The following is a 21,460-nucleotide window of genomic DNA, read 5'->3' as shown; positions in this document are numbered from 1 at the left end:
CCCAGCTGTGAAGGGACATCTTCACCTCTACCAAATGCTGAGAAACCTTGACAGATCTAGTCACAGATTACGCATAGAATGGATTCCCACAGTTAACTTTTCTCTCAGTGCATAGCTTGTTCAACAATTGTTGGCTGTGGAGTTCACTGTGAGTTGAATCCCTTCAGATGAAGTGGTTCCACTTGACTGTGAACCCATGGCGGATAAACGCTGGAAAAATGTCAAGGTACAAGAAAAGATATTCCAACTCAACATACTCAAAAACTTCCTGACAGTAAGAGCCGTTCAACAGTAGAACGGTCTCCCTCAGGAGGTTGTGGGCTCTCCTTCCTTGGAAGTTTTTAAGCAGAGGTTGGATGGCCATCTGTCATGGATGCTTTTGCTGAGATTCCTGCATCGCAGGGGGTTGGGCTAGATGACTCTTGGGTCCCTTCCAACTCTAAGATTCTATGATTCCACTCCAAAATGAAACCGCCTTCCTTCTGTGTCGTGTATGCAAATTGTGTTTCTGGTTCTTGAAATCCTCATTCCATCCTCACCTGACCACCACCATCACCATTGTTAATTCCTTAATCTCATCCCTCAGCACCTCATCCCACTAATGGCACTGTAACTCCCACGGTCTGTGTGATTAATTGCTATGCGGCGTGGCCCTGTGCTGGTGTCAACAGTGTGTGCAGTGAAAACCATCACTGCCCAGCACCCGCCATGTAACCCAAACTAACCCCACATTGTTAGCAGCACCAGGGGAGCCTCCCCACTCTTGTGGGTCACATGACAATGAATAGAGAAGTCATTCTCATATTCCATGTTGTGTAGCTCTGTCAGTTAGATACAAAACCCAGTTAAGGGCTGCTTGTGACACAGTGCCTTCTGAATAAAAGGTAACTGCTGGAGTGACTCCCATTGACCAGATAAATGAGCTGATGAGTTGTATGTATAGCCAGATGCTGCTCCTGAAAATCCTGTAAACTGAAAATGATACTCCATTTGCTAAATATTTCACAGAAAGTTGCTAGCAATGATGGATAACTGAGTTGTAATCTGTGGAGAATTCTGCCTGTGATTTGGGATTTCTGTTCACAAGTGAAGCCCAGGCTTACTCCGTTCACCTTCAGTCTCTCCAGATCTTAAAAGGAATAGTATGGACTCTGGCCCTTCTTTCCTGGGTGGCTTATGAGGGAAATAGTAACCCCTCCATCCCACAGTCGTAGTCAGGATGCATTTCCCCATCACTTTCCTTATTGCAAAATGTCTGGCCCTTGAGGGAAGCAGGTTTGTTGCACAAGAGCTCCAAATTAACTTAGATTGCACAACCTGAATTTGCTAGTGTGTGGTGGAATCCCTTCTCAAAGCAGAAAGAGTCTAGAAGTGCGCTAGAACACATCCACTGACTAGAGTTATTTCCATAGGCTCAAAATGGATTTCCTAATAAATGATCTCCTGTGCCATTTGGGGTTTTCCTCATTTTTTGTGCTCTGGCTTTCTATGTCGGGCTACTTCTTATGCTGGGACTGCAAAAATGGGCTCACCTTTCAGCCTGTCTTACAGTTCGCTTCCTTGGTTGCTTTGAGACTGCTACTTCCTGTGTCTTGAGCATCATGTGTGGTGATGGTTGTCCACTGCTAGTGGTGGAGGGAGCACAGCAGCTGAAAGCAGGAGAAGGAAGAGTTCTATAGTTACATAGTAGAGGACAAGATGGGGGCCTGATTTTTCCCCACCCATTTTTTTTTCTGGGGGGCAGCAGCTGTTAAAAAAGGTTATCTGAATGACTTTAGATATCCAAAATATTTAGAATGAGAGCACCACAAAAAAATAGAAGGCAAATTTCCTGCAAGTAACTACTTGTAAGAATTCTAGCAAGACTCTCATAAGGAATGGGGGAACAATCCCACACACAGACACATTGCTCAATTTTGGGGCACAATTCAACAAAAGTTAATCAGTATCCACTGGGATTTAATTCATCACACAAATATCAACCTGATCCCATGCTTGCTTACACAAAAGTAAACCTCACTGAGTTCAATGAGATTCAGGACTAAAGCATAGGGTTGCAAACTAAGATTGGTTTCATTTTTACCCCAATGGAATTTAGTGAAAATAACTTGGGCTGGATTTTGTCCTCCTCCTGAACCTATTGGATGATACCATGGTTGGAGACTGGGATTGGATTTAAGCAGATTTTTGTAGCTCTTGCAGAGGTAGTTTTAAAAAGCACAAAAGAACAAAGGGATAAGATGAAGATGCTGACTTCTTTAGAATGCTCAAAATGCCAATGCTGGAAATGTGACAGGTCAACCAAACAGTTGCTGGGAATTGCAGGTGGGGAGGATGCTATTGCACTCACGTTTAGCTTGCTGGTTTCTCACAGGCATCTGATTGGCTACTGTGCAAACAGGATGCTGGACCTGATGGACCATTGGCCTGTTCCAGCAGGCTCTTTTTGCATGTTTATGTTATTAAAGCTTCTCCAGCTGTTTTACTGTGCAACACACACTACTGTGCACATTCACCAAATTGTCCAAGATGCCCTTTGCAGAGCACAAAGAAATCCAATCAGTTGACTCTTTTGCCATAATATCATTTCTGGAAGAATTTTTTGTGGGAAGGGTTGGGGATGTACATAGTACTTTCCCTTTGAAAGAGTATCAAGGTAAGCCCCTTCACTTGGACTTGAAGGTAGGTGTGTGTGTGTGTGTGTGTGTGTGTGTGTGTGTTCATGTGTGTGTGTGAAAATTCTGTCATACAGATAACCCACAGATCATGCTGCAAGGTTCTTCTTGACTAGTCCTTTTCTAGATCAGCATCTTCAGATGTGGGAAGAAATACTGCTATAAGCACTGCCATTCCAAAACTCTGTTCAATGCATTATCAATAATATCTTATTGGTCCAGTTTCTTAAAAGAAGAGCCATCTGTGGAGAACTGAATTCCAAACAATATTAACAAGAGGAAAAGCTTTCCAAGCAACAGTAGCCAGATGAAGGTGGTATCTGATTGCCTCAAGGCCACTCAATACTTGTGTCACTGGGCTCTCATTTCTGCAATCCATTCTCCATTCATATCCATGGCTTAGAGCACCCTCCCTCCCACCCACACCAAATGCAATTAAATGAAAAGGGGACAGAAAATGCAAAACACCCCCTTTTTTGTATTTCTTCCCAAAGGGTCTGCAGGGTGAACGTGGATCACCTGGCCTCCCTGGATCCAAGGGAGAATCGGTGAGTAATGGATCCTGCTTCTAAACTTCAGAAGAGCTATAATAAAACATGCAAGGGGCTTGTCGATCTAGACTAGCCCTCCCTCCCCAACCTGGTGCCCTTCACATTTTTGGACTACAAGTCCCATCAGCCCCAGCCAGCATGGCCGTAGTAGTCCAAAACATCTGGTGAAGAGCACCTTTCAACTAGACGTCTTAGATGGATAGATGCTGTTAACTCTAGTTGAGATCTTCTTTATGTGATCATGGGTCTGAGCAGCCGAAGCAAATAGTAGCAGGTGGTTTCAGCAGGAAACTGAGTTACTAAGACAACCAGAGACATTTTTAGTGCATGTGATGGACAATCCAATATTTTGATGACTATTTTCTCTCAATGAATGGAACCAAAAATCTGTTATCTAAGGCAGTGGTCCTCAACCTTGGGCCTCCAGATTTTTGAGACAGTTCCCATCATCCCTGACCACTGGTCCTGCTAACTAGGGATCATGGGAGTTGTAGGCCAAAAACATCTGGAGGCCCAAGGTTGAGGACCACTGATCTAAGGTGATGCCCTCTATATAGATTGTCTAGATCTGGAGAGATTTTCTTGACACTTACCCAAGACCAGCATCTTACCTTCTTCAGTACAGTAATAATTTGTAACAACAACCATCTTTTGGGCAACTTACAATTATTAATGAAGATTAGAAGGTGCATTCATTTCTGACTTTTTAACATTCAGTCAGGCTTTTTGGAATGGAGTTTGCAACATGACAACAATGATCAGGGTCTTCGAGAATGCATGGAAGCAATTTATCTGGCACAGTGATGGTTGTCTGATACCACAAATCTATTGTGTGTTCATGCTTTTTCAACATCCGTTTCCACAGGGTCCCCCAGGTCAGCCTGGATATCCTGGCTCAATGGGTCCTCCTGGGCTACCTGTAAGTATGGCATGCAAAGGGAAGGGTGGAGTGGCAAATTAGGCAGGCAGAGAAAAGGTGGAGAGAGGGTGGGGAAAGTTTGGCTCCCTTGCTGGGTGGGAGGGCCTCAGGTGTGCCGCCACACAAAATCTATTTTGGTGGTGCAGGGGGGAAAAACAGATATAACAGGCAGCCAGGCCCACACGTCACAAAGCAGAAGTCCGCAGGAGAGCTGAAGTGCCTTAGGCAAAAAAACAGGCTCAAGCACTTTGTATTCAGTCAGTTTTTGCTATCCAAAATTCATTTTTATATTTTTTGCTTTTGAATAATTTTACAGCATACCCTGCTGAGGACCCTCTTGGATTTTTAAAGATTTAAGGTGTAAATTATCAAACTTGCCAGGTTAATATTTAGCATTCTCCATAATGAAAATTCCCATGTTTGTTTTGTTTTAATTCAGAATTTGAAAATTCTAAATGTAAGGTTTAAAGTTATGAACGTGGGGGGGAGGGGGGACTCACTGGAAAAGTTGACTGCCCTGCTCAATTAATCTAGTATCATGTGATGACAAGTCTTTTCCTTTCTCCTTACCTACCTAACCTACTACCAGGGTTCTAAAGGAGAACGAGGATACGTGGGGTCATCTGGAGAGAAAGGGGAATCGGTAAGCACCTGTCTTGCACCTGACTGTACATGCCTGCATGATCCTCAGAGGCCCCTCCTTGAGGTTAGGGGGATAATGATTGGAGGGTGAGTCTTTTCAGTTGGGGCACTGCACTTTGGGACATGCTAACCAATGAGGCTTGCTTTGGTACCTACTCTTACATCCTTCCTGAACTTGGCAAATATCTTCCCCAACCTGGCCTCATTCCCTGGATTGTTAACAGTATAAATGTCTCCTCTGTCTTCCCTTTGTTTTTTTAGGGTCCTCCAGGATTGGATGGTCCTGCAGGGCCCCCTGGACCAGCGGTAAGCTCACAGCTGAGTTGTATGTGTGCTCTGAAATAGCCAATCAAACCTTTAGCAGTGGGCGCCTGGTGTCACATACAGTGAGCCTGGACTTTTGCCAGCAAATGGTTCAATTGGACCACGTTAGAAAGAATTGTTGCTAACTAAATTTCACTGGCACCTTGTGAAAGACCAAATTCCACCCCCTCCCCGACCTTTCACCTTCTGATCTATTTACTACATCAGTACTTCCCAGCTGGTGGTCCGTGAGGGGTCAGTGGCACCCTTCACATAACAAAAGCTACCATAGAGATAACAATATTTTCAAAGTAAGAATTGGCTTTAAAAAGCAGGGGCTCCTCAGTACTTAGCTAATTGGGAACCACTGCATTGTGTCATAGTTGCAGTGCCCTGGAACCAGTCATGCTGCCCTAAATCTGCCTCTGCTGAAGAAGTACAACCCAGACACAGGTTTAGCCATCCCAGCAAGAACTAAATCAGCAATAAGTTTGTTGCAGGGAGATCCTTGAGAGGAGTGTCCCCCCCCCCTCACCTTTGTGCTCTCCGTACATCAGGGTCCAAGAGGAGAACGAGGACTGCCAGGCAGCGGAGGAGAAAAAGGCGATCAGGTGAGGTGTTCCTGTATTAAACTAGGATGCTTCTAGTTTAGTAGTGGCCAAGGTATTTGGCAAGTGGGCCACAGGTCAAGCCCAGTGTGCCACATTGCTGTACTCTAGCACACTTACTATTTCTTCTTCTTCTTTCTTTGATGATCACTTGAAGCCGAGTAAGATTGTTTTCCATGAACACGGTCTTAATAGTGAGTCCTTAAGTGACTGTGGAGGCCAATTCTGGATCCACACGTCCTTCCACAGTGAAGACATATGTTTCCAGGTGGGAGTTGATCACGATGAGGGTTTGTCAAACGTGCCTTCCTCTTAGCTCATTTCTCCTTTTCACCCTGAGTTCATGCTTCTTCAAAGTCCATGACACCTTTGGTAAAAAGCAGTTCTCCAGTTGGAGCACTTGCAGGCCAGTGTATCCCAGTTATCAGTGCTTTTACTACATTTTTAAAAAAGATTTGCCTTGAGAGAGTCTTTGAACCTCTTTTGTTGTCCACCAGTATTTCGCTTTCCATTCTCGAGTTGAGTATAGAGCAGTTGTTTTGGAAGATGACAATCAGGCATCCGCACAACATGAGCAGTCCAACAAAGTAGATGTTGAAGAATCATTGCGTCGACACTGGTGATCTTTGTTTCTTCCAGTACACTGACATTAGTTTGCCCATCTTCTCAAGTGATGTGTACAATTTTTCAGCTTGATAGAATCTTTCAAGGAGCTGGAGATGGCATTTATACGTGGTCCATGTTCAGAAGTGTACAGTGTACAGTAAAGTTGGTAGTATGATAGCTTTGTAAACTTTGGTTTCCCTACAAATGCCCCAGTCCTCAAATACTCTGCATTTCAATCTGAATAAAGCTGCACTCACAGAGGTCAGGCGATGCTGGATTTCGGTATTGATGTCAGTATTGATAGGAAAAGTGATCAACACTTACCAAAGTTACATCATTAAGTTAGATTTGTGGCACTGCAGTGGTAGTTTTGTGCTTGTTGGTGCAGCAAGCGATAGGCCAAGTTTTCCATAAGCTTCTGCAAAGATATTTAGGATGGTTTGGAGGTCATCCTCTGAGTGTGCATACACTATGTTGTCATCAGCATACTGAAGCTCTGTGACAGAAGTTATGGTAACGTTACTCTTTGCTTTCAGCCTTCTCAGATTAAAAAACTTCCCATCAGTTCGATATGATTTCTACCTTGATGGGGAGTTTCCCTTTGACAATGTGTAGAATCATGGCGATGAAGATAATAAATGGAGTTGGGGTGGTAACACATCCCTGTTTCCCACTGTGAATGGGAATCCCTGTTTCCCACTGTGAATTGAGAGCCATTGTTATTTGTGATTGTTGCTGTCATGTTATTGTGGAGGAGCTGAAGGATGTTCACAAATTTCTCTGGGCAGCTGATTTTCAGAAGGACAGTTCACAGAGCAGTACAATTTACAGTGTTGAAGGCCTTAGGTCAATAACACCATATATAGGGTTTGATTTTGCTCTCTGCATTTTTCTTGAAGCTGTTGAGCAGTGAAAATCATATCCACTGTCCCCCTAGAAAATCTAAAACCAATTTGGGATTCAGAAAGGGTGTCCTCAGATATAGTTAGGAGATGGTTTGCTAAGATCCTTGCAAGAATTTTGCCGGCCATGGCAAATAAAGAGATGCCTCGATAATTTCCGCAATCGGTTCCATCATGTTTTTTAAAAAAACATTGTAAGTTCAATTCCACCTACTTTGAAGACTCCGACTTTGCTGTTTTTCATTTGGTTAATAGCTGTATACAACTCTCCCAGATTTGGAGATACTGCAACCTCATTTCTAATTTGTTTTTGTGGGATTTGTGAGAGGACCTCGGCAGCTGCAGGGGAGTTGCGGTTAAGGAGATGCTGGTAACGTTCTTTCCAACACAATGCAATAGATTCTTTATCTTTTAGAAGTGTGGTATCATCTGTTGAGTGTAGGGAGCTTATACCATAATTTATTGGCCCATAGATGGTCTTTGTGGCTCTCAAGAAGCCCTAGGCATCATGAGTATAGGCTAAGTGCTGGAACTCTTGAGCTTTTTTTATCCACCAGGTATTCTTTAGTTCTCCGGTTTTTCTTTAAACCTCAGCCTTAGCGTTGGCATAGGTTTTTTCTTAGTGGCAGTTTTATTTCTCTTTGCCAGATCTGAAAGGCCTTCCTTTTCTTGTCGATGATGCCTTGGTGTAGTTTTTGCTTCTAGCTTAACTGGAGAGAAGGCAGCAATGCAGGCCTGACTCTGTATCATAACCAGGCTCTCCTTGCTTCTTTTCATGTTTGCCACAAATTCCATCTGTCTGCAGTTATGGTGGTGTTTGTGTCATATTGGCTTAGTTTCTCTGAGGTGTGTGGATTGCGAGCTCACAGAGGAAGTTCCATGCTGCCTCTTGGTACGATTCACTGTTCTGACCTTGCCTCCTTCCAATCAGCCTCCTCATGGGGACAGGTAATTTTGCCAAGTCTCTGATTTGGGTCTGATTAGATCCCTCAGTCATGCCTGATGCAGAGAGGCAGCAGAATTACCCATGCTCAGAGGAAGCTCCTGTTGCATCTCTGCATGAATACCTGTTTGGGGCTTGCCTCATTCTGGATACATGGCCAGATCAGTGATTCGTACAGATAAAGGGGAGGTGGTTCTGAACACAGGCCATTCTTCCTCTTACTGTACACACATTTCACACAGTGTTAAACAGTCAGTTTAACAGTCAGTTCCTGTTTAGGGAAGTTTTTAATATTTAATGCTGTATTGTTTTAACACTCAATGGGAGCCGCCCAGAGTGGCTGGGGAGACTCAGCCAGATGGGTGGGGTTACAAATAATAAGTTGTTGTTGTTGTTGTTGTTGTTGTTGTTGTTGTTGTTGTTGTTGTAAGGGTGGTGTGTGCCTTCTATTTTTAATATTTTAAAAGGGTATGCTTCCCTTTTGAGACATTTAGGAGACACTGCTGTAAAAGATGGAGAAACTTACCCAGGGAGAGCCATTCTTTCCTCCCTAAAGCCTTTTTGCTAAACAGCTTAAGACCTTCTGTTGGAGTCCAACAGCATCTGCAGAGCCACAGATTCCACCATCCCTAGAGGCTGTGCTACTCTTCCACTCTTTGGTGGGGTGGGGGTGGCAGCAAAAACAGACTTGATGCAATCTGAGAAGAAACGGACACACCCACACCTGGGAAAATACAAAATGACCATTATTGGATGATGGCATTGTGCGGATATCCTATTTTAAAAAGCAAGTGAACAAACAAGCAATTCCACACTTTGCATGCTTAGTTTGAAAGTACTTAGAGTAGCTGCAAATAATTTTCCTCCTTGCATTGTGAGGCAGGTAAGAACAAAGCCTGTCAAACTGCTACCAGACAGTGCTGTGCTAGCTTAAACACTCCCTTCTGCTATGTAGTTTCCCCAATCCGGGATTTCCAACCAATGTGTCTGTTAAAGCTTGAAATCTTATTTCTTCTTGGGGGGTAATTGATCACCTGGCTTGTTTGCTGTTTCTTTGCCAGCCAAACTCCTGCTGGGAGAGAGACAATATCCTGCTGTTCATCCTTTCTGCCCTGTTACCTGCCTTGGCTCAGGAAATAATAATGAAATGGTGGTGGATGCCTTGGAAGGGGTTTTCACCCATCCCAGATTAGTTGGTGTGTCAAGGTGAAGCGGGCTTAAAGCCAGAGGAAGGGGACCCTCTATGCCATCCCCTCTCCCCACCACCACTTGTATGGGAAATGAAAAAGAGCCGCCTAACATTAATATTTATTTCCTTATGTATTATTTATTTATATTAAACATGCTTCCAGACTTTCCATAAAAATGGCCAAGGCAGCTAACACCATTAAAATGACATAAGTAAAATACAGCATAATGACAAGGAGCAAACGCAGCAGATTTTAAAAAACAACAACCAGCCCGAACAGAACAAAAGAGGCTTTTTTTAAGCCTTCATTATTTCTCTGCATCTCCCGCCTCTGCCCCAACTTCTGTAGGCTAGGCAAAAACTACACCAAACAGCGCGGTGAGTAACCATAGTTGGAATGTCAACTCCAAAATTAAGTCACAAATTGTATAATTACCACTTCTACAGCCTGACCTCTTTATAAGGTGCTTAGTACAGCATACCTTGGCATTCCCTGGTTAAGGAAGTCATTTACATCAACCCTATGAGGCAGGCTAGGTTGAGACAGGGCCAAATTCATTCTTCATTCCTGAGTGGTGAGGATTTGAACCTGAGTCTCACCAGTCCCTTCGGAGTTTTGATCTTTGCAGAGTAAAATGACTTCCATACCTCTGGAATGGGTGCAGTTGGGGGAGATGACACTCTGCTCCCTTTAAGTGTTTGGACACATAAGCCGTCCTTCCAAAGAGCTCAAAATATCTGCCAAGGAGGGTCTCTCCCTAGGCATTTTAAATCAGGGTACTTCCCAGGTCTTAACCTACCTTCCTTAGCTTCAGATACCCCTTTTCATAATTTGTTCAGGGGTAGCCAATCTTTTTTCCATCTGAAGGCCACATTCATGAGCAACCTTCTGGCAGCTGCGTGACAGTGGTGGGCAAGGGCAGGGCAGAAAGAAGGTGGGGAAACCGATGCAATTCTGACATTTGTACACACAAAAAAACCCCACAGGTTTAGCAAAAGGTGTCACAGTTGAAGGACACGCATTGCAGCCAGGAGCAGATGATGTTATGGGCTTGGCTTAGGAAGAGTACCGAAGGTTGGACATACGAGGGCTGGGGGCTCCTCACCACTGCTTCTGATGCCCCCCTAGGCTACATCATGGCCTTCAGTGCCATTAAGCTAGTATCTCCAAGCCTACAGCCCCAGAAGTTTCCTTGCAAAAATGTGACTGTACTCAAGTAACTATTTGGTCCACTCTGCTGTGGGTTTACTTGTGGCTGATCAGCATTTCCTTTCTTCCCAGGGATTTCAAGGTCAACCTGGTTTCCCAGGACCACCTGTAAGTATTGCACATCTCAAAGGAGTTTTTAGATTCTGGAGCACAGGGTGTGCCGGAACAGCACCGTGCAAAAGCAGGAGACCCACAGCCCTACCCCTCCCTCCCTCCCTCCCTGGGGATTTGGGTGGGAATTTGTGGTTATCTTTAACAGAGCAGAATCCTGAAATAAATCCAATTAAGGGAGAAGGATCTTTAGTCCTGTTTCAAGAAGGCAATCAAGATGTAAGAAAAACAAAAGCAAAACCAGCCTTTTTTGTCTGATTATTACAGAGGGATTTTGCTGGGATGATGGGTTTTCAGGAGCAGATGAGAAGCTTACAGGCAGTGGCTGGCAGAGGGTCACCATAGAGATCAGAAACATTTCAAATGGTGTGTGAAAACTATCCAAAAACAGGAATTGAAGGGCTATATCAGGAATCTAACATTTGAAAGCTTTAAGCATATTGGAGGTGTCGGCTCCTTTTCAGAAGCAAACTATCAAGCAAAAGGCAGGGCTGTCTGCGTGTGCTGCCAATTTAGCATAAGTGCAGAAGAAGCCCTGGAACATGGTGCCGGAATTCAGCTTCCTGAGAATCTCAGTTTATATATTCTTAAAAGCATATTTCTAGTGCTTACGGTTGCAAAAATCCACGTATGAGCAATGCCTGTTGAAATCTCAGAAGCCAAAGGGGTGGTCGGATAAGATTTTGAGCAGGCGGGGAGGGGCGGGAGGCAGCTCCAGTGCCTTAGCCTCTTCCTCGTTATAAATTATGCAATGCAATGGAAATTATGCAAATTTGCTTAATCTGGATAATGTATACATGCTGCAGAATTCAGCTCTTTTTAGTATAGAATTTTAATTTGTATTTTTTTCCCCTGTTTAGCACAGAACAGCCACTTTGGCCTGACTGCAGCTTTCCTCTCAAATGAAGCTTGTTTATAGACTCTAAAGCAAAAAAAGGCTTCTCAGAACAATCTATGTGTTGCTTTTTGCTTATTAGGGGCCGCCAGGCTTCCCAGGGAAAGCAGGACCACCCGGACCTCCAGGGCCTCCAGCAGAGAAGGTGAGTAGGGGAATAATAATAATAATAATAATACTCCACCTATCTGGCTGGGTTTCCCCAGCCACTCTGGGCGGCTCCCAACAAAATGTTAAAAATAGAATCAAACATAAAAACTTCCCTAAACATGTAAAACATGGCTGCACACCACCCCAATCTCTGAGCGGTGTGAGATTCCAGGGGTTCCAGGCAGTCACCTAGGATCTGTGTTTCCTTTTGGGAATGTGGCACAGCGGAGACTGTGGTGTCTTTATGATAAATGGTTTATTTACACATATATACAACCTGAGTCTATAATAGAGGGGTTCACAGCATCAACACCACAAATGGGCTCTTGCTTCTCCCACAGCTGCAGCCTTGGATTCAAACAAAAATCAGGCATGATTCTGACTCTCTGCCTTCCTAGCCTGCTGCTTCAAGTTTCTAGCCTTTAGCCCACCTAACTCTGGCATTTGTCTTTCTAACTGCCAGCTGCTTCCTTAATGTCCCATTCTTAGGGTCGTTACCTCACCAGGAAGCTAGCCTGGTTATTCCAGGAATTGAATCCCTGCTAGATCCAGGAATTAAAAGGGTCCTGGCATACATAGTATTGAAAGGATGGAAGGAAGGAGTCTCACTTTTCCTGTTAATGGCAGGGAATGGGGAAGGACTAGGCAGTGTCAGTGCTTCACCCGTGTCCCCTGCCCATTGCTGACAGGCATCTGTGTCGCCCTTTCTGACCAACCCCCTTTCCTTCCCTGCTGCTTCTTTCCCTTCTCACCTTAAAGACTCGCCTTGTAGCAAGGATGGGGAAAGCAGCGGCAGGAGAAAGGTCTTTCTCTCTGCTTCCCTCCCCTCCAGTTAGAGCATTGCCAACAACAGCCTCCCACGTGGAAGGCAGCTTTTGGGAAACATTGCCCTCCAGGCATCCCTGGAGAACTATACCTCCAATGTTTGCTGTATCCAGGGACAGTGCGGTTGAAGTGTTTTAGGAGTCCCAAGAGTGGGAGGGAGAAATAGAGACGTTTTCTGCATTCCCTCGCTCCCAGACAAATGTAGGAGAAGGGAAGGAGGGCAGAGGGAATCTGGGGGCTCATAGGGATGGGGCAAATTGCAGGAGGGCTGAGAAAGTGATTCAGCTCATCCATTCACTATTTATAATCTTTCCTCGCAAGCATTTGAAAATGCTTGGGTTTTATTTCCCCACATTGGACAGTAGGAGAAATCACTGAAAGCAAGTAGAAATTGGGGTGAGCTGAGAGGTCGCCATCCATCACTACCTGAGAGTGTGATGTTCCCTCATATGACAAGACAGCCTTTGTGGTTAGAGGGTGACCTGCTGAACCAGGAAGGAACAGGTTTAGTTGCTTTTCTCAGTCAGTTGCTGTGGGCAAGTCACAGAGTCGTTCCAATGAGAATTGTCTTCAAACCTCACGCTCTACCCATGTTTGTTGACAAAACACTATCTGGGAAGAAGGGGTCATTTATGCTACATCTTTCAGGAAAGCTCTCTAGCAGCACCAATGATAACTCTAAGGAGAAAACAGCTGTTGAGTTGCCCAGGGGGCTGGGAGGAGAGAGAAATGTAGTCGAAAGGAGCAGATCACCCCTGCTCCCTGGCCTCTGCTGACACCTGCAGCTCATTGCTAGGATAGCACCTGGAATCCTTTATAGAGGGTAAATTTGAATCTATGATTCAAGTCTTGGAGTCATAGAATTGTAGAGTTGGAAATGGAAGGGACCACAAGGGTCATCTCTTCTAACCCCCAGCAATGCAGGAATCTTTTGCTCAATGTGGGGCTTGGATCCACCTGAGATTAAGTCTCATGCTCTACTGACTGAGCTATCCCAGCAGTTACTGGAGAGTAAGCCTTTTGCTCACTTACTTGTTCGCCCCACTTTTTCCAGGCACAGAAGGGGCTTTGCTTTTGAGTTTTGCCCAATAGTTTTCCTTGCGAAAACCTGCTCTATAGCACTCAATCGGAGCAAACGTCAATTTGGGTTTTCTGTGGATTGCTGTTTGTGCCAACTGACTGTTAAAAAGCAGGTTTTTGTGGGGGAAGGTCCAGGCAAAAAAAAACTGCACTCAAACACATATCTCTGAAGTGTGAACATTGCTTGGAGAGAGTGGAGGAAAGGAGAATAAGCCCTCTAGTGTTTAAGGGAGGTGGATATTGGCTGAAATGTGCAGCTTGAAACTGATATAGAAAGAATGGCTGCCTGAAATGTCTTGTTCAGGTAAGGCACAGCTGCTGGGGGTGGGGGGGTGAGGCTTCCAGGTACTTCTGCAATCCACTGGCACTGATTTGTGGGAATACCTATGAATCATTTGCTGCAATGCACCCCATATACCAGCTTTTGCCAACCTAGTGACCTCCAGATGGTTTGTATGGCAACTGCCATGCTGTGCTGATGGGAGTTGGAGTCCAACAACACCAGGAGGGCACCAGAAAGCCTTTAGCACTGACAGCTGTGCTTCATATACCCACCAGATATCAGCTGCCATGCCCAGGTGGTCTCCACATGCTCTTCCAACCTCCCCCGATTCAAATTACCCCCCACCCACTTGAATTCCCCAAGGAAAAGATGGTTAACAGGAGGAAGGCAAAGGAATCACGAGTGCATCTGTCACACCCAGCTCCCTTTTGCCTCTATATTGGTTTATTCTCCATGCATGGCAGCCAGAGCAATCTAATCATTTGGTGTTGTGTGGGTTTTTACAGGGTAGCGATGGGATGCGTGGCTCTCCTGGCATGGCAGGCCCACCAGGGCCTCCAGGACCCCCTGGGATACAAGTAAGTATGCTGATCGCTCAGCAGTTTACAGATCCTGAACATGGATATGAGACAACTAGGCTAGATTAGCCATGATACTAAGTACTCTGCAGGAAAAAAAGACGCAGCTCCACAATGAAGCCTCTGTTATGGTAGGTATTTAGGTGATGCAAGCCAACCCCATCCTGCACTTTAATTTTCTTAAACTCTCTGAAGATTCTCTGCTGCTCATGACTGGAGTGTGCTTTTCTGGGCAGTTGTGATGCTTATTGGCTCACATGCACCTGTGATGGATGGAGTGATGGATGCTTCTAACAAGGAGACTTAATTTTTCATGGGACACTTCAGGCCCTCTTACGGCACACCAATATGCCCTAACATGGTAGTAATCACTGTGTCACTTAAATAATAGCTCGGTTCAGACGTCACAATAAACCATGGCTTGTGCTAGTGATTAGAACCCAAGCCATAGTGTGTTCTGCCAAATATTCAGCAAGCAAACCATGGTTTAGAGCTTCTTGTTAGCTTTCATTTTCCACCCTCAGATTTTTAGGTTGATAAATTCACTCCTATATCCATGGTGCAACTGCCTCAGAAGCTGGAGTGATAGCTGTAACTATGATTTGTTGATTCCGGCATTGCGCCAAACAAAATTTGCCACAAACCATAGTTTACAAGCTAGTTTCAGCCCATTGTTTCTCACTTGGCTTGAAAACTATGCATTATCAGCTCAAACATTACCCCAAAACACAGTTAAGCTTCCTTAGTCGCCGTTTAGTGTAACATCTGAACTGAAACTGAGCCAATGTCTATGAAGCCCATGTGCATGCTTATACTGTAATACAATATGTAAATATAAACTGTTGCCCATGCAATCTGGATTATCTATATGACGGTGCAAGGAATGAAGGCATCTGTAACCTGAGTTTATTTCTAGGGTCCACCTGGTTTGGAAGGACTAGATGGGAAGGACGGAAAGCCAGGGCTTCGGGTAAGGATGTGAATCCCGCTAAATGGTGGCAACATCTTCACCTACAACTTATTTTGGACTTTTTTAAAAAAACAAAACAAAAAAAAAACATCAATTATATTGTGTCTCAGAATTACTGGTGAGCTCAGCTCTGCCTCTGATCTGACCTTACCCCATTGGGCATTGATTGCTTGGGGCTTCAGCCCCGTGAAACCAAAAAAGAGATGAAAAGCATAGCGTTCTGCTTGACTCCATAACTGCATCTGGAACAGCAGCCTAAACCCCTCCAGTGGGGCTGGAGGAGTGATGGCTGCTTCCTTTGCATGATTTATGCTTCGGATAGTGTTAAGCCTCCCGGTACAACCCCCACATTTGCACCAGCATCTGCCCTTTGTTGGTACTAACTTATCATTTTCTCTAGGGTGACCCAGGAACTGCAGGACCTCCAGGAAGGATGGGACCTCCAGTAAGTTGCAGGTCATCTTATGACCATGTTGGACCTATGGAAAGTAGGGAACCTTAGTCCCACTGCTTTCCCCATCAGGACAGCCTCTTTTCCCACTGAAAGAAGCTGGTATTGACAAGGGCAGTAGTACAATGCCCTTTAAGTAATCTGCAGCCGCTGTACCTTCAGCTTGAAATGCAGACATTAGCAGGTGGCAATGCCATTTATCTACATACTGTGCAAAGCTTCACTGGCCAATTTCTGGAGGTCAGGGTGTTGTTGTTAAAGGTGCAAGAGCAAGCTGGGATGGGTGTGTGTTATGTTCTGTCCATTGGCAACTGTAAAAGGGGATGGGGGATTGGATCCACAGCTGTGGGTCTAGAGCTTAATTGCTCAGCAATTATGAGAGTTACTCTAAAACAGCCTTTGCCAACATGGTGCCCTCTAGATGTTTTGGGCTACAGTTCCCATCAGCCCTAGCCAGTGCTGGCTGAGGCCAATGGGAATTGTAGTCCAAAGTATCTAGAAGGCACCAGGTTGGCCAAGGCTGCTCTAGCAGCTTCAATGAAAACTCTATTTTATTTTCTCCTTCTAGGGCTTCAAAGGGAAAACAGGTCACCCCGGTCTCCCGGGACAAAAGGTCAGTGACTGCAAGCATCATTATGTGATAGGAGCTTTTGAGGGGGGGGGGCAGAATTAAAATAAATCAATGCTATCTGTAAGATGGGCCCAGTAAAGAATACGGAGACAATTCCATACAGAAGTGCAAAAAAAGGAATGCTCATCAGACAGGGCCTGTCCAAGACAATTTGGTACCTGGAGCAAAGGCATAAAATGACACCCTCTCCATGCAAGGACAGAAAGGGTAAGTAAGGTTCTACATCAGGAACAAGGGGGGAATAAGGAACAAGAATAAGGAATAAGGTTCTACATCAGAATAAGGAATAAGGTTCTACATAAGGAATAAGGTTCTACATCAGGAACAAGGGGGGAACATTGGTACCTGCTACCCCTGCGGATCCTGCCGCCTGATGCAGTCATCTTATCTTGCCTCATAGGTGGGCTGACCCTGATCATAGAACATGGTTGTGGGTTAAGAATTCAGTTTCCTGGAACCTCAGCTTTCATTTAAAAAACAAAACTGCAAGTTTCATGTTATGGTAGCGGCAGTAGGTGCTAGAAGACTGGCTAAATAGGCTCTCCTGTGCTCAGGGAGCCAGAACTTTAGAGGGAGCCCTGCATGCCTTCTTTCTTCCCACCCTTGATAATTAGCAGAATAAATCATGAAAATTGCAGGGAGGGGGGGTGAAACTTAGTAATGTGAAGGAAAGCATGCAAATGTACTTGTTTGATCTGTACAGACCACAGGATTCTTCTTGCAGAATCTGGGTGACCTATTTTTTCCTAGTACAGAGTAGTCAAACATCAAAGGTGTTCTGAAGCAACAGGCTACGAAATATTTGGGGCAATAGCCCTCCAGTGTTCTGCAGCAGAGTCCCAGCTTTGCATGTAGAAGATTGCAGATACAACCTGCAACTTACTCAATTGAAACATCAGTCGTGCTAGTGCATTGAGAGGCATGTGCAGCAATCATAGCAAGCCCATCCTCCTATGGATCTATGTTGTTGGGGTCCCCAGGACCAGACTGTGTCAGCTTTTTGTGGAATATCCCATATAAACATGATGAACCATGCATATGTTACTTCTTAGGGTGACTGTGGCACTGCAGGGCCACCTGGGAATCCTGGCCGAACTGGAGCCGAGGTGAGTTTTCAGCATGCCACCAGAAGTATGTTGTTTTTACAGGTCAATGCTCTGGGCACACAGCACAAGACTGTGCTCTTTTATTCTGGATTTACAAACTGATGGAGTTAGCCACTAAATCCAGCCCACAGCTCTGATGCACAACGGGCTGTTCTATCCCTGTAACACTCATGCTACGCCCCATTGCAGTACCAGCTGCATGTGTATATAGCAGTCACTTTCCTGGGTCAGGGACTTAAGGCGAGGTCATGCAGGTGAAGCCTGCGGCTTTGCAGACAGCAACAATGATAAACAGGCTGGGATTGTTAAGGAAGCAGGGCCAAACTAAAATATGAGTATAGTTCCTATCCTCATACTGTGCAGACTTCTTATTTCTCCGATGTAAGGGAGTGGCAGCCATTCCCCCAATGGGGAAAAAGAACTTGGGGACCTTGTTGCTGTGGGGATGTTCATTTGCCAGCTCCTCCCTGAACACCTTGTGACATGCAGAGCATCCTGCAGTGCAATCAAGAGCAGATGATTCACAGAAGGGTGGCTTGCAAGAGTGAAAAAATCAGAGTCACTGGCCAATCTGACCTGGGTATAAGAATGTATATACAACATGTGCTTAAATCCTACGATATGAGCAATCTGAAGATGAATCATTAGTCTCCACTGAATAGAGACATCTGTCTGCTCTGACTTTCCATGTTATCCTTCAGCTTTCTCTCTCTCTCTTTTCCCTCAGGGAGAGCCAGGCCCTATGGGACCTCAAGGCAGACCAGGTCCTCCCGGCCACCTTGTGAGTCAAGATACTTAATTCTCAGCCTTTACGTGATTGTTATTGGGGCTCAGGCTGGGTCTGAGTCACCTGCTAAAATCAGTTCCTGCTTTCCAGAAGGTCCATGATGTGTGGATTCATGGGAAACATTATGCAAAAGACCATGCAGCTAGTTAATTTTTCAATTTGGGTCCTTTCTCACTTTTCAGGATTCCTTAAAAAAAAAAACCAGCAGAACAATCTGCAGCTGTGCTTTCTGCACAACCTAATGTGGAAAATAAAAACAAGATCCCTCCCCATAAGAATAGTAGTTGCACTTAGGAAGTCCTGTGAATAATCAGAATAATATATTGTAGTTGTATATTCTTACCCCAATGCAGAGAAAGTTAGACATTGCTAAGTCGCATTGAAAATGTCAGGGTTCAAGTTACAGCTCATCCACACTTCTGTTTGCCCTGCCACTTTCCACCAGGAAAACCTACAGTTTAGCGTTGAATCAGAGCAAATGGCAGTCAGGTTTTCAGCAGATTGCTATTTGTACCAATTTATCGCTAAAGAGAAGGCTTTTATTTCATCCCTTTTTCAGTGGGACTTAGCTGGATCAGGGCCTCTGAGATTTCTGCATGTCAAGTTTGGACAGTGAAAATCTGCTAGAAAGTTGGATCTTGGAAAGCCAAATGCAAGTCCCATCTTGACTTTGAGTTCATTGCATAGCCTTGGCCAACTTTTGGCTCCAGCATGGATAGATGGGTTATCGGAGAGCTGAATGTACTGGAGGCTGTGAAGCTCTTTGGTAGTTTAGAAGTGGGATATAAAACCACACACAAAATAGAATCACCTTTAGGACCAAACTCGATTTGGGAGGCAGCCACGTTTATTTCTTCACATGGCTGCAACACTCGCATATAGAGCAGGGCTGGATTGATCTGTACATTAGAAGGGGCATAAAGCAAAAGGGAGCCAAATCCTGCCTTGCCTTATCCACTGGCGGAGGAAGAGGAGTGCAGGGGAAGCGTACCAGCCCCAGCAGCACGATCCCGGTGGGGTGCCATCGCAGCTGCCCCCCGCCCGCACTGGGCACCACACCCCGAGGATGCACGCCATGCCTCTGCAGGCGGCACGCCACGGCTCCAGGACACGCACCAGTCCCACCCCCGCCTGCTCTCCGCCACTGGCCTTATCATACACAGTTGCTTTGGGTGCTCTTCTCCCCAAACTGACTCCAATACCACAAGTGAGAAAAGGTGAAAAGTGGGTAGTGGAGCACAGGGATGAAAGACAAGAGGAGAGCTTGGCTCCCTTCACCCGTGTCCCCCACTTGATATAAATAAAGATCCATCTTCCCCCATGTGAGTGAGACAGACCTGTGAACAACAAGCCTCATCTGGTCCACAGTCAGTGAGCGATGTGAGAGAGTGAATGAAAAATGTAGCTTCGCAAAAGTGCAATAAAAGAGCACTTAGAATCTCAGCTCTGTTATCGTTTTAAAATTTTACTGCTGGCATAATTATTCCGCTCTGCTTTATAGTTGATTTTGGACACATTTTTAATTTGGATTTTAGGTAGCATTTCAGAATATCTGAGCTGCCTTGTGGGTCTTTTTATGAACCAAAAGGCAGGGGTAAAGCACTAATAAATTCCTAAATAAAAAACCCCTAGTGTGTGTTTCCCCATCAGTTTTCTGTCTGTACTGCATTCCCTGGTTAATCCTGTTATTAAACTTGCTGTGTTTCCCTGCCTCTTCAGGGTCCCCCTGGAAGCCCTGGCCAGCCAGGCCCAGCAGGACTTTCCGGAGTTGTGAGTATCATTCCTGCTACTGTTGGCTCCCTGTTGGCAGCTGCTGCTAGAGAAATGGTCAGCTTCCATTTCACATAAATAAGCAGCCAATGTCATAATGCCACTATAGAAAGCTATGGTGCAGCAACACTTAGCATACCATGTGCAGTTTGGTCATCATATCTCAAAAATAATATTGCAGAGCTGGAAAGAGGCAACCAAAATGATACTTAAGCAGAGAGGGTAGTGTTTGGCGGTTTTAGTTTAGAAAAAACGGGGACATCATTGAGGTGTATAGAATTATGGAAAAAGTTGGTAGAGAGACTTTTTCTCCCTCTCTCATAATACTAGAACCCAGGGTCACCCTACGAAGCTGAATGTTGGAAGATTGAGGACTCACAAAAGGACGGGCTTGTTCATGCAGTGTATAGTTGAATTATAATGAATTGGCTACCACCAAATGTGGTGATGGCCACCAAATTGGATGACTTTAAGGGGGGGGGATAGAATGGATGAGGGTAATATTCCTATGTACCACTATGTACCTCTGACTACCAGTTTCTAGGGAACAAAGTGGGAGATAAACTACAGTGAAACTGCATGTTGGAGGTTTTGTGAGAGAAGTCCCATATACAGTGGATGCTCGAGTTGTGAACGTGATCCGTGCATGGATGCTCAGGTTGTGAACGTGATCCGTGCAGGAGGCACGTTCGCAACCTGCAGTGTTCACAACCCGCAGCGCCATGTCTGTGCACACGTGGGTTGTGATTTGGTGCTTCTGTGCATGCACGAGCACCGAAACCTGGAAGTAACCCGTTTTGGTACTTCTGGGTTTGGCGCAGTGCGCAACCCGAAAACACAGAACCTGAAGTGTTTGGAACCCGAGGTATGGCTGTATACAAAATCTACTGAGAGTCAGCCCGCATTGCTCTGAACACAGCCTTGGGGGAGAGTCCTTATTCCAGAGTTGACTCTGGAATTAGCTAGACACTACAGAGGCCTACATTGGGGTAGACATATTGATGCTCTCCAACTCCCATCATCCCTGACCATTGGCCATGTTGGCTGGGACTGAGTTGGAGCCCAACATCATCTTCTTTCCTGCATCTTCTTGGCTGCTTCTAGAGGTATTTGATGCCTAAAACCTTCTCTCCCCAGGGGCTGAAGGGTGAGAGGGGATCGCCTGGGGAAAGAGGTCTCAGTGGGATTCCAGGCCAGCCAGGCCCACCGGGTCACCCAGGCCCACCGGTAAGTGTGGCGGGTTGGAATTGGAATGCCTTGAGATCAGTCTGCTGA

General features: G+C 45.2%; 1 protein-coding gene across 7 annotated transcripts in view; it reads left to right on the top strand.

Annotated features, from left to right (window-relative positions):
• Positions 1 to 21,460, top strand: part of COL16A1 (collagen type XVI alpha 1 chain) — a 134,437-nt gene that overhangs the window by 105,529 nt on the left and 7,448 nt on the right. For 6 of the 7 annotated variants that reach the window (XM_035121181.2, XM_035121186.2, XM_035121184.2 and 3 more), the window contains 15 exons: positions 3,170 to 3,223; positions 4,092 to 4,145; positions 4,735 to 4,788; positions 5,049 to 5,093; positions 5,648 to 5,701; positions 10,621 to 10,656; positions 11,637 to 11,699; positions 14,399 to 14,470; positions 15,387 to 15,440; positions 15,841 to 15,885; positions 16,460 to 16,504; positions 17,575 to 17,628; positions 18,356 to 18,409; positions 20,135 to 20,185; positions 21,323 to 21,412. In XM_035121181.2, the coding sequence (XP_034977072.2) occupies positions 3,170 to 3,223; positions 4,092 to 4,145; positions 4,735 to 4,788; positions 5,049 to 5,093; positions 5,648 to 5,701; positions 10,621 to 10,656; positions 11,637 to 11,699; positions 14,399 to 14,470; positions 15,387 to 15,440; positions 15,841 to 15,885; positions 16,460 to 16,504; positions 17,575 to 17,628; positions 18,356 to 18,409; positions 20,135 to 20,185; positions 21,323 to 21,412 (825 nt within the window). Of the gene's footprint in view, positions 1 to 3,169; positions 3,224 to 4,091; positions 4,146 to 4,734; positions 4,789 to 5,048; positions 5,094 to 5,647; positions 5,702 to 10,620; positions 10,657 to 11,636; positions 11,700 to 14,398; positions 14,471 to 15,386; positions 15,441 to 15,840; positions 15,886 to 16,459; positions 16,505 to 17,574; positions 17,629 to 18,355; positions 18,410 to 18,974; positions 19,439 to 20,134; positions 20,186 to 21,322; positions 21,413 to 21,460 lie in introns of those variants that run through there. The other variant, XM_060275836.1, reaches the window with a different exon arrangement.

The sequence above is a fragment of the Zootoca vivipara genome, chromosome 6 (assembly GCF_963506605.1).
Source record: "Zootoca vivipara chromosome 6, rZooViv1.1, whole genome shotgun sequence".
In the NCBI taxonomy this organism is placed as follows: domain Eukaryota; kingdom Metazoa; phylum Chordata; class Lepidosauria; order Squamata; family Lacertidae; genus Zootoca; species Zootoca vivipara.
This window is presented reverse-complemented; position numbering and strand designations above follow the sequence as displayed.